Below are 11337 nucleotides of genomic sequence, written 5' to 3'. Positions count from 1 at the left end.
TTACCTTTCTAATTAGGCTTGTTTTGTTATATTGGTACTCAGACTCAGACATTAAGATTTTTTTATTCTTTGTACATACTTTCAATTCAAACTAAAAACCTGTTTTTTTTTTATCTTCAGATCACATGGGCCTACCAGTCCTACCATCCACTGCATCAAGTCATATAACTGTACTTGTGAAAAAAAATACGGAGGAATTAATTAAAGACGCATTGTAGTGCGCTGTCACATTTCAATAACTACAATTATCTTACTTGCAGAGGTGGCGGTAGGCGATCCCAGTTAATCAAATATAAAACAGCCATATTTCAGAAACTTTTTCAATTTTAAATGGGCATAATATATAGTCACCAATAATCTTTCCATTTCTGCTTGCCCCCTTAAATGTTGGTCTCAAACTCGTCGGACCAATGTGGTGCTAGTCTCAGAAGCGTCATGCCAGTGACAGTTATCTTTGCAGTTTTTAATTAACATATCCATGAATAGTTTCACCCATAACAGTTAGAATTTGACAACGGCGAACAAAAAATATCAAAATTCTGACTCAAATAGAAAGAAACAACTACAGATAAGATTAATCTGACAGACACAAGTCAATCAGTATATATCTATAACACCGTATACCACAAAACTTTACCTCACAACAACTATTAATTTAACACCAAAACATTTTCAGTTCACCCTATAGTCTTGTTAAATTCACCAGTTATTTACGCGAACAGTTTACACTTTGCAGCAGGTGGTCCCGGTTGGTCCCGGGTGGTCCCGGCGGGTCTCACTCGTGGGCGTGGTCCGCGCCAGGCCTGTGCTAGTCCTTGGCGTCCTTGTGCGCGAGTCCGTCGCCGGAGTCCAGCTGCTTCAGCAGGCGGAACAGCGCCGCCGCCTCGCGGATGCGGGAGAACTCCACGCAGAATGCTTCCACTTCTATGAATAGTTCCTGGAAGGATTTATACAAAAAAAATATTAATCCTACTCATATTTTGAACGCAAAATTTTGTTTATATGGATATTTGTTGGTCTTTCAGGGAAAACTACTGAACGGATTTAGGTGAAACTTGGTACACAGATAGCTAATAACCAGTATTAATAAATAGGATAGTTTTTATCCTGACTTTTGGTTTGGTTCTTCGTGGATCTTTTTCGTTTTGTAGCGGGCGGGCCCGCGGGCATCTACTACTGTCTTCATAAAGAACACCGTGATAATAATATGTTGTCTAGACTCTCTGTCAACGTTTTGACTAAAATCAGTTCAATAATTTTCGAATACAGCCCCGACACGGCTACAAACACAGATAAAAATTCAAAAAGCTATGTTGTATTCCAAGAATTAAATTTTTACACATTGTATATAAATTATACTTTCGGAATAGAAGACATTTCCATCCACCTTTCCACTATTATCTCGCTATGACGATAGGAGTCTGCTAAAAAGTTTCATTTTACTACTATAATAATTAAACAAGTCTTATACCTTAACATTAATAATCTTGTTCCTGATGAGCGACTGCAGGAAGACGCAGACCAGCCTGACGAGTCTGTTCTGCATGTAGCGGTCGCGGATGGTCTCGCACGTCGATATGCAGTTACTGATGTACAGGTGCACGAACTCCACCGGCAGGTCCACTGATGTTGTCAGTCTGGAGACGGGTTGGATGTACTTAGGATTATGTTTTATAGTTATAATTATAGCGGTTTACAAGACTGACAAACTTGATTAGTTTGTAGGAAATACCAGCATGGAAAGCTGTGTGGTTGAGGTCATCACGTCAAACCTACTGAGTGCACGACAAGAAGCAACATAAAATTTAATAATATTATTAAGCTGACCAATCACTATACGATTAATAAGAGCGGCTACAAAATCTAGGGTCTAAACTAACTTCTTAATAAAACTGTTTTTTATTTATTTCTTTCTGACATGTGTGTTGGTACGCACAGATGCCTCTGCTGCGTATGAGAGGGACGCGGGCGAAGAATCACGCGTCTCACTCACACGCGCACTCTCCAGACGGCGGTCTCGCTCGCACGAGCGGGCGCTACGTTTGACACAAGCCGGTACGAGATCACAGCCCCAACAATGTGTAAGGTAATATTCTATTATTCTGACCTGTTGACGACCTCCATGGAGTGCAGCGACATTTCCATATTCACGAGCACGCTGAAGTACTCGGTGATGTGTTGCGAGTGGATCAGCTTCAGCAGCACTGAGATCGCCACCATCGGGTTGTTCTCCACCAGCTCCGGCAACTGCGGACAGAGGGAATATGTTACTTTTTTGTATTGTAGTAAGGTGCAATACGCCTTGTACAGTCTAGCAGAGCGAGCAATGATTCTGTGCTGCTAATATAATGTGTCTTTTGTGTACATATTAAGACACAATATTGCACGGATCTATCGTGGCGAAATTGTTGTTCTATGTATGGACTAATACGACTTGGCAAAGTTATATTTTCTTTCTTAATAATTTTAAGACCATCACTGACGAACGCTGAGTCATAGCATTGTGAGCAAAAACGAACTCTCAAATCAGAAAATTGACATCGTCAAACCGCACTCGGCAAATATTGTTATTGCTTAGTTAGTCATAGGGTCTAATACTATTATGACTGGCACCTGGTTGGGCGTGACCCCTATCTCGTAGACGACGTGTGGCTCCTGGTCCAGCAGCGCCAGCAGCCGCTGTTGGTGCTGAACACTCAGCGCTCCCTTCAACGCTAGCGCTGTCAATTCCTTTGCTTCAACTACAGCGTTCACAGGGTCCTTTTCTTCTGGTTTCTTCTCTTCGGGCTTTTCTTTCTTTTCTTCTGGCTGGAAAGGTAATCGATTTATTAGATACGTCATACTTTTGAAAACAACGTGACGTTATTTAACACGGCTCCGGCCTCTATTGGCCGACTATTGGTGCTTAATGAATTGCTACGCATTGCCAAGAATAAAGGAGAAGTTGCAGGGTGGTTCGGGTTTAGTGTTAGAAATCTGAAACAACAAGTTTCCTCCCCCTAGAATGTCCTCATGCATCATGACAGTATTCCTTCGCCTAACATGAACAACACGAACCCAAGAAGAAGACATGAACAAAAACACCCAGACACTGGACTGCTAGTACAATAAAGTATGTTGCCTTAGGTTTATGCGGCGTGTTGGAGTGTTGCCTCCTGTCGAGTTTCTCCGGCCGCAGCCCCGTGAGCCCCTCGTAGTCCGTGTCGTACAGCGGGTTGTACGCGCCGCGGTTCACTAGGCACTTCCATACCGCCTGGAGGGAAGATATATTATAGTTAATGTAATTGAGACACCTTGTGGAAAAATTAATGAAATCACTTTGTTTATACAATCTTAAAAAAAAATCTTTTAGAGATGAACGGTTTCTAGTTGTTGTTCAAAGCCTTTTTCGCTAGTACTATTGCGGGCAAATTTTAAAATTAGGAGCATACGGCAATTCTCTGCAGCAAGTTTTCGAATAGGATTAGGTATTTTTTGGCGGGAGGGTAGCACGAGGTCGCTAAAAATGGATCAATTTATAACTAAGTAGATAAAAATACTTATACGCTGGCTTTAAGATTTTATATAATCAAACTGAAATTCTTTAGCTGCCTCTTCCTGGGTATGAAAATGGCAAATGTATAAAAACTAATGAGTTGTACTCACCTTATCAGCTGTTATCTCGGCTGTGTCCATTAAGAAGGTCGGCAGTGGGATAGGTCCGGAGGCTTTGAGAGTGCGGTGCAGCGGCATGTAGTCGTTCGATATCAAAGATTCTAGGAGCTCCTTCATCGCCATGCGGTTCGGTGGCGTCCTGAAAATATTGCTGTTTTGGTTTTAAGTTGTGCTCTTTAACTGAGGGTCAATATCAGGTATATATTTAGGATTCAAAAATATCTCTGTATTAAATGATACCAATATCATAACCAATGTCGAAAATTATTTGCTCAATATAAAGCCATGTTTATCTGTAAACAACCTGCATGGCATTAATGTACAAATGGCTTGCTGTGTATAATTATTATCTTTATTCAAGCCCAAACTGCTGAACCATGAAATCAACGAAATCTGCATGGAACTAGCTGACAACCAGCATTAACATACAGGCAACTTCTACCCGACTTTGTTAAAGTATGGTAGGAAGGTAATGGTGAAGGTAGGTGGTAGGGAGGTATGTTTTGCAGCCATAAACTACATCCAGGTCGGCGTAACAAATAATTCTGTATCGAATATGTTACGAACCCATCACACAGCGGTATGAGCGCGGGCGCCGCTGCCCGGGCCATGGAGCTCATGTCGGCCACCCGCTCCGCGACCACCGTCTGCAGCGACGAGTAGTCGAACTCCAGCTCTTTGGGCGACACCTCTGTAAGCATCACTTGCTTTGCTGACTTCTTCATTACCTGGGAAAGATGTACTTATGTAATAAATAGCATGGAATGGCAGGTTGTGGTTCTAAAGGTGGTAAAGTGGTACCTGACAACCCAGAATGAAAATGAAATACATACAGCTAATGTACACAGACTATAGAGAGAACTAATAGAACTTTTCGCATATGTCATCACTTGCATAGGTGAAGCAATTGGCAAAAGATAGCTATAGGTATATTAGTATTTTTTTTTAGTGGTGTGTCTCTGTTTTGTATGGAGAATTCTTGGTCCAGGTGAAACTAGTAGGATTAAGCTAGCACTAAAAAAGGTTAAACTGTAAATATAGCATTTTAAAATGACAGGGGCTTAAAGCCTTGTCCAAAGTTTATAAGCTTATGCTATTTAACAAGATTTCACAAATTAAATGCTTATGTCTAAGTAGATCAAAATGTATAGGTTTATATACAATCTTTAACTAATACACTAGTTCATGTAACTTACATCTTTAATATTGACTGGTAGGAAGCCATGCAGCTGTCCTATGAGCAGCCTCTCCTGAGGCAACAGAGGCAGGAGGCCCGGCTTCCCCTCCAGAAGGTGCAGGAACAGAGAGGCAAAGGGATTGTCCAGCTTATACACATCAAATATAAGGGCTATGGCCACTACTCGCTGCCCAGGCAGGGACAGATCCCCACCCGTGATCAGGGAAGATAGGAGAAGACATACTGGAATAGAAAGATAGCCTGATCAAATCAATTTCTACAAGTATATTTTTCTGTGGGAAAAATAAAACAACCCTCTTTTCCTGATAGCACTATGGCCTATACAGATTATGGTTTGTAATACGCAGGTATGTTATGTATATGGGGATGGTTGAAGTATTAGATGAGATAATGATCTTAGAAAATGTCAAAGAAGTAATTCATAGCAAAACATGCATGGCTTAACTCAGTTTCTAGTAACTTCTTTTATAAAAGTTATCATTCAAATAAGGATAATAAGCCTCAAAACAAATTACAATTACAATGTAACATCACTTAATGAACTTGAAAAAAACTATACCTTATGTTAAGTTTTAGAGAAAAAACTTATGAAGTACTTACAGTTAAAATGGTCTGACTTAGGAAACTTTTTCTGCACTTGGGTGCATATCGAGTCTAAGGTCTGTTGGTCTACAGTCTGCTCAGAGAACAAGCTGTAAACAATAAACAAAATAAATAATGTGTCATACGTTTGAATAAGAAAAGAGGTTAGGTTATAAAAACTGTCTTCACTTACTCTAATATGTATTTGCTGTTTTCATTGACTAAATGCTGTGACATTTTTGCCAAATAACAAGCAATTATTAACTTTATTTATTGATGTTTATCTGAAATAAAAACTAATTTTCAAAACATTTAAACGTCATGCATCCTTCAATTTCAAACTTCAAGTTGTTGACATTTACTTGACGTTAGCAATGACAATGTTGCACATTTTTATATGATTACGATTTTGGGTAAGTTTTGGGTAGAAAACATGAATCATGGTTTTTCTTTTTTATTAATCTCTTCATTGATATTAGAAAACTTTGTTAGGACTTTTGGAATAAAATGCAGATGCAGAGTTAACACACAATGGATTTTTATTTAGATGAAGTTTTACAAACGCCCGACGTCCACCATGACCGATTGCAGAGAGAGAGTTGCCAGTGTAACAAAACAAAAAAACATCTATATATCAAACATAAGTGTTGCCTCACATAATAGGTTGCTACAGCATATTTAACACACCCCCTCAACACTTAATTTTTGATTGATTAACCTGCTTAAACTAATATATCTAACTTTACCTTTATGTCTAGCAACTCTAGCATAACAACATCAAAGATAACTACCCCTTTATAACACAGTGGACACACTTGCCTTAACAACATAATACACATCCAGCCCCTTAACAAAATCAGTAAAAATTAAAACAAATTCAGAAGCAACACTAATAAAATATCACCCCCTTAATGGAAAACTTATTTTAAAATCTTACTTCTAAGTTTTACATACAACTGTCCACCTAATGCTTTAGTAAACATATCTCCAAGATTATCAGAACTACTAACATAGGATAGACTTACACAACCGTCATTAATTTTCTCTATGATAAAATGATATTTTACATCAATATGCTTAAGCCTCTTATTACTGAAATTGTTTTCTGCTATTTTGATTACACTCTGGTTATCCTCATTAATCTTTACTTCCAATTTAAATCCAAAATCTAATAATAAGTTTTTTAACAAGCATGACTCAACTATACCTAAACACAGTGCTACATATTCTGCCTCAGTTGATGACAAAGATACACATAATTGCTTTTTAGTACACCAAGATATTACACAATCAAATACTTTAAATATATATCCTGAAGTAGATTTTCTGTCTTTTGTGTCACCAGCCCAATCAGCATCAACATAACCCTCCAATTTATCATTACCATTACAACCATACACCAATGACAAATCTACTGTACCTTTCACATATCTCAATACACGCTGTAAACATTTTAATAGCAACATACTAGCACAGTGCTGATATCTACTTAAGAAACCAATCGCTACACACAAATCAGGCCTTGTAGCATTAGAAGCGTACAGCAAATTTCCAATTATCTGCCTACATTTCAATTCGATTTCTTTACTTTCAGATTTTTCCCTTCTTAACAATTCAAACTTAAAATTCTGATCAATAGGTATGTTACAAGCTTTGCAATCAGACATCCCATACTTTCTTAATACTTTTAACAAATAATCCTTCTGATTTATAACAGTCTTTCCATTTTCTACATCCTGTTCAATGCTAATACCTAAATAGTTACAAGCCATACCTAAATCTTTCATAGCAAAGTTCTTACACAATTTCTCCTTGAACTTTCTGATCTGTATGTCACTATCACTAAAATATAGCAAATCATCTACAAAAATTAGCACATAAATGGAATACTCCTTACAACATTTAAAATACAAACATGGATCATTTTTGGATTTTATGAAACCATCACTACACATAAAATCATTAAACTTTCTATTCCAGTACTTAGGACTTTTCTTCAATCCGTATATAGACTTATTTAATTTACCTATTCCTCCATTAGGTAGTTTCATGTACACAGGTTCATCAATGTCACCGTAAAGAAAGGCTCCTGTTACATCCATCTGGTATACTGGAAGTTTCTTTTTTACTGCTACAGCTAACAAAGTACGGAAAGAAGTCAAACTTGCAACGGGGGCATAAACTTCTGCACCATCCATATCAGTCTGCTCAAAACCCCTAGCAACTAATCGGGCCTTGTATTGAATTTCTTGGCTTGGATTTTCTTTTATCCTGTACACCCATTTACTGTTTATTACCTTTATTCCCTTTGGCACCATTGCTACTTCACTCCATGTATTATTTTCTTTCAATGTGGTAATTTCTCTGTTCATAGCTTCTATCCAATTTTCTTTGTCTTCACACTCCATGGCTTCCTTAAGGGTACTAGGTTCATTATGCATGCTTATAAAACCAACCTCATAATCATCAAACCAATTGGGTGCTTTTCTAGAGCGTGTTCTTCTACTATCATTTACTTCTTGAATTTCTTCATCCTCTATAATTTCCTCTTCTAGAAATTCCACTTCTTGCATGATATTGTCACTTTCCTCACAATCCTCAAATTCTTCATTTTCTTCAGTGTTCGACACAGACTGGTATTCTTCATTGTTCAAGTTTTCTTCTATATCTAAATATATACACTCTTCTTCCTGCTCTGCTTTTTCAGGTTTATCATGTTTCTTCACAAATGTAACATCTCTCACTACTTCCACTGCATTTTTCCTTGGAAAATAGATCCTAAACCCTTTTGTGTACTCTCCGTAACCTACAAAAATACCTTTTTCTCCTTTTGCATCAAATTTCCTCCTTTTTTCTTTTGGTATGTGCACAAAGACTTCACTGCCAAATGTATGTAAACCATTTACATCAAACTTTTTCCCTGACCATGACTCGTATGGTGTTTTTCCTTCTTCTTTGCTATGGTAAGTTCTATTTAGAGTGTACACAACTGTATTAATCGCTTCAGCCCAGAATACTTTGTCCATTCTTTTTGCATGCAACAAAGTTCTTGCTCCTTCAACTAGAGTCCTCATATCTCTTTCAGCTTTCCCATTTTGCTCTGGACCATAAGGTACTGTAGTCTCATGTGTCACTCCATGCTCTGCCAATAAGGTTTTCATTTCTGCATTTACAAATTCTGTCCCATTATCACTGCGAAGTGTACAAACTGGATTATTTAATGTTTTTGCCCTCATAATAAATTCTTTAATCTTTTCAACAGTTTCCGACTTGTAAGTTAAGAAATAAATTGTCCTATAGTTTGAGAAATCATCCTTTAATAAAAGAAAGTACCTTGACCCTCCTATTGACTTTTCTTCTATTGGCCCACACAAATCAGCATGCACCAACTCACCTGTCTTACTTGTAGATCTTCTACTACTATCAAATGGTAATCTATGCTGTTTGCCTTGTACACAAGCTGTACATGTGTCAACTGGTGACTCACTAAAATCAATATTATTTTTCTTTAAAATTCGTTTCACTTCCTTATAATTTTGATGTACTAACCTCTCATGCCATTCACTTAACTCAAGTTTAGCTACATTGGCCGCCAAAGATTCTGACTTAAAGTCCATTACATACAGCTTCGAACATGATTCCTTATTAGCAATAGCACACACTCTATTATCCTTGGAAAATACACACTGATCATTAGTCATACTCACTTGAAAACCATTGCATACCACACTACCTACAGAAAATAAATTAATCTTTAATTTAGGAACATGCAAAACATTGTTTATCGAGCAACTGACATATTCTTCACCATCAAATGCCATTAATTTTATTTTGCCTATACCTAGAGCATTTAGGTGTCGTCCATCACCTATCATCACAACCTTAGGAATGGATAACCTTTCATATTCACAAAATAATTCCTTCTGATATGTCATATGGTGACTGGCACCGCTGTCTACCAACCATTTTTCATCTATTAAACGATCACTTGCGCTAACTGGCACTTTAGACACAAAAGCATTTTCAGTTTTCTTATTATTTTTAGTAGCTTTACATTTGTCCTTAAAATGACCTGGCTTTTGACAGTTAAAACACACATCTTTAAGCTTACAATCTTTCTTCAAATGACCTGACTTGTTACATAAAAAACATTTATTTTTACCTTTACCTTTGTTTTTACCTTTTTGACCTTTAGAAAACAATGCTACACTTTCGTCTACCTTACTGCTACTCTTATTATTTAGCCGTTCCTCTTCAACTAAGAGCCGTGCCGTTAAATTATCAACAGTCTGTTTTTCTTCTGCACATGATTCCCACGCACTAACAAAGTGAGAATACTTCGATGGAAGTGACATGATGATTTTCGACATAGCCATCCTGTCGGTTACCGCTTCTCCCAGTCGCCTCAAGATCTGCTGCTGTTCCTGCACCTTGGAAATAAAGTCCGCGACACTCATGTCATTTTCAAATTTTAGGGCAAAGAATCGCTGCTGTTGCAGCATCAGTGACGTTTCTCCACTTTTTTCATATATACTGTGCAGCCGGTTCCATACTTCATGCGCTGTTTGACAAGTAATTACTTGATGTAGAACTGGTTCCGCCAATCTTGTCACAATTGCACTCATCGCCTTCAAATCCTTGTCTGCCGACGCCTGCTCGGGCTCCGCTGACGCCTGACCGGGCTTCGCCGACACTTCATCTGGTTTTGTCGCTGCCGCTGCACTGCCATTACTGGGTTTGAGATTCGGATTCGTTACAACCTGGTATAATCCTTGTTCTCTCAAAATCACCGCCATCTGGAATCTCCAGACGCTCCAGTTCTTTGCTCCCTCCAGTCGTATTACGCCGAGCTTTTCCATCTTGATATTTCGTCTCGCAATAACAAAGCAAACCGAGTGACGCCAAAAATGCCGGCCGCCACCGCGTTCCTTCTTGCTTGTCGACACCCGACCAAGCTCCTTCCAGACGATTAATCCAAAGCCAATCTTCACCTAAATACGTTTACGGGCCTGGGCCCATAACCTGTTAGGACTTTTGGAATAAAATGCAGATGCAGAGTTAACACACAATGGATTTTTATTTAGATGAAGTTTTACAAACGCCCGACGTCCACCATGACCGATTGCAGAGAGAGAGTTGCCAGTGTAACAAAACAAAAAAACATCTATATATCAAACATAAGTGTTGCCTCACATAATAGGTTGCTACAGCATATTTAACAAACTTCATTTTGATATTATAAACAAACACCTTCCAACATTTATTACCAGTTAAGGGCTACATAACTTTTTTATTTATATGTGTGTACGATTAAATAAAAAAAAGGTTTCTTCGTAGGATCTTTTATAATGCGAAAAATAATCGACTCGTCTAAAAGGAGTTTGAATGAGGTGATTAGCTACTTACATTTCCTGATTAGTTTCGAATATAACTAAAATGTGTTCCTCATCAGTTTTTAAATATAACTGTTTAAATTTACTTGGCTGGATACCCAGGTGCAGTTTTGCACCGCATAAAATCCTTGGTCGTTTTAAATACTGAAAGATATAATTTGTATCACACATTCATATTTATTTTACAAGTGACAAGCAGATATCATTAAAATATGACTGTAGTCATTTGATCGCTAATGTAGGTATAAACAATAGAATAATAATATTAGCTTACTGATAGCAAAGGGTGCATAACCGGAATTACGATAATATTTATTACTCATGTCTTCATCGATTCTGTCCTATATAATTATAAAAAAATGGATTCTGTCCTAATCTAGACCACAATACGAGGTGTTTAATTGACTACAAAGTACCAGATAATTTCTGGATTAAGAATATTTTCTGAATTGTAGGCCTTACATCAATCGGAAGGATCAATTCTTTTATAAAATGAGACCCGTCGCCAGA

General features: G+C 37.8%; 1 protein-coding gene across 3 annotated transcripts; it reads right to left on the bottom strand.

Annotated features, from left to right (window-relative positions):
- LOC113502199 (CCR4-NOT transcription complex subunit 11) lies at positions 1-5957 on the bottom strand. 3 transcript variants are annotated; one of them, XM_026883657.1, is made up of 11 exons: positions 5797-5957; positions 5628-5718; positions 5453-5544; positions 4851-5074; positions 4222-4382; positions 3646-3805; positions 3122-3253; positions 2614-2808; positions 2108-2247; positions 1472-1637; positions 1-937 (listed from the first exon to the last, which is right to left on the bottom strand). In XM_026883657.1, the coding sequence occupies exons 2-11, from the start codon at positions 5669-5671 to the stop codon at positions 809-811; spliced, it is 1443 nt and encodes a 480-aa protein (XP_026739458.1). In that variant the 5' UTR covers positions 5672-5718; positions 5797-5957; the 3' UTR covers positions 1-808. The 3 variants fall into 3 exon arrangements, with proteins under 3 accessions (XP_026739458.1, XP_026739450.1, XP_026739467.1); XM_026883649.1 differs by lacking the exon at positions 5797-5957 and having other exon boundaries at positions 5628-5789; XM_026883666.1 differs by lacking the exon at positions 5797-5957 and having other exon boundaries at positions 3646-3793; positions 5628-5789.
- Between the last annotated feature and the right edge of the window lie 5380 nt (positions 5958-11337).

This window comes from Trichoplusia ni, chromosome 2 (genome assembly GCF_003590095.1).
Source record: "Trichoplusia ni isolate ovarian cell line Hi5 chromosome 2, tn1, whole genome shotgun sequence".
NCBI lineage: Eukaryota > Metazoa > Arthropoda > Insecta > Lepidoptera > Noctuidae > Trichoplusia > Trichoplusia ni.
Note: the sequence above shows the minus strand (reverse complement) of the source record. Positions and strands in the feature narration are given on the sequence as shown.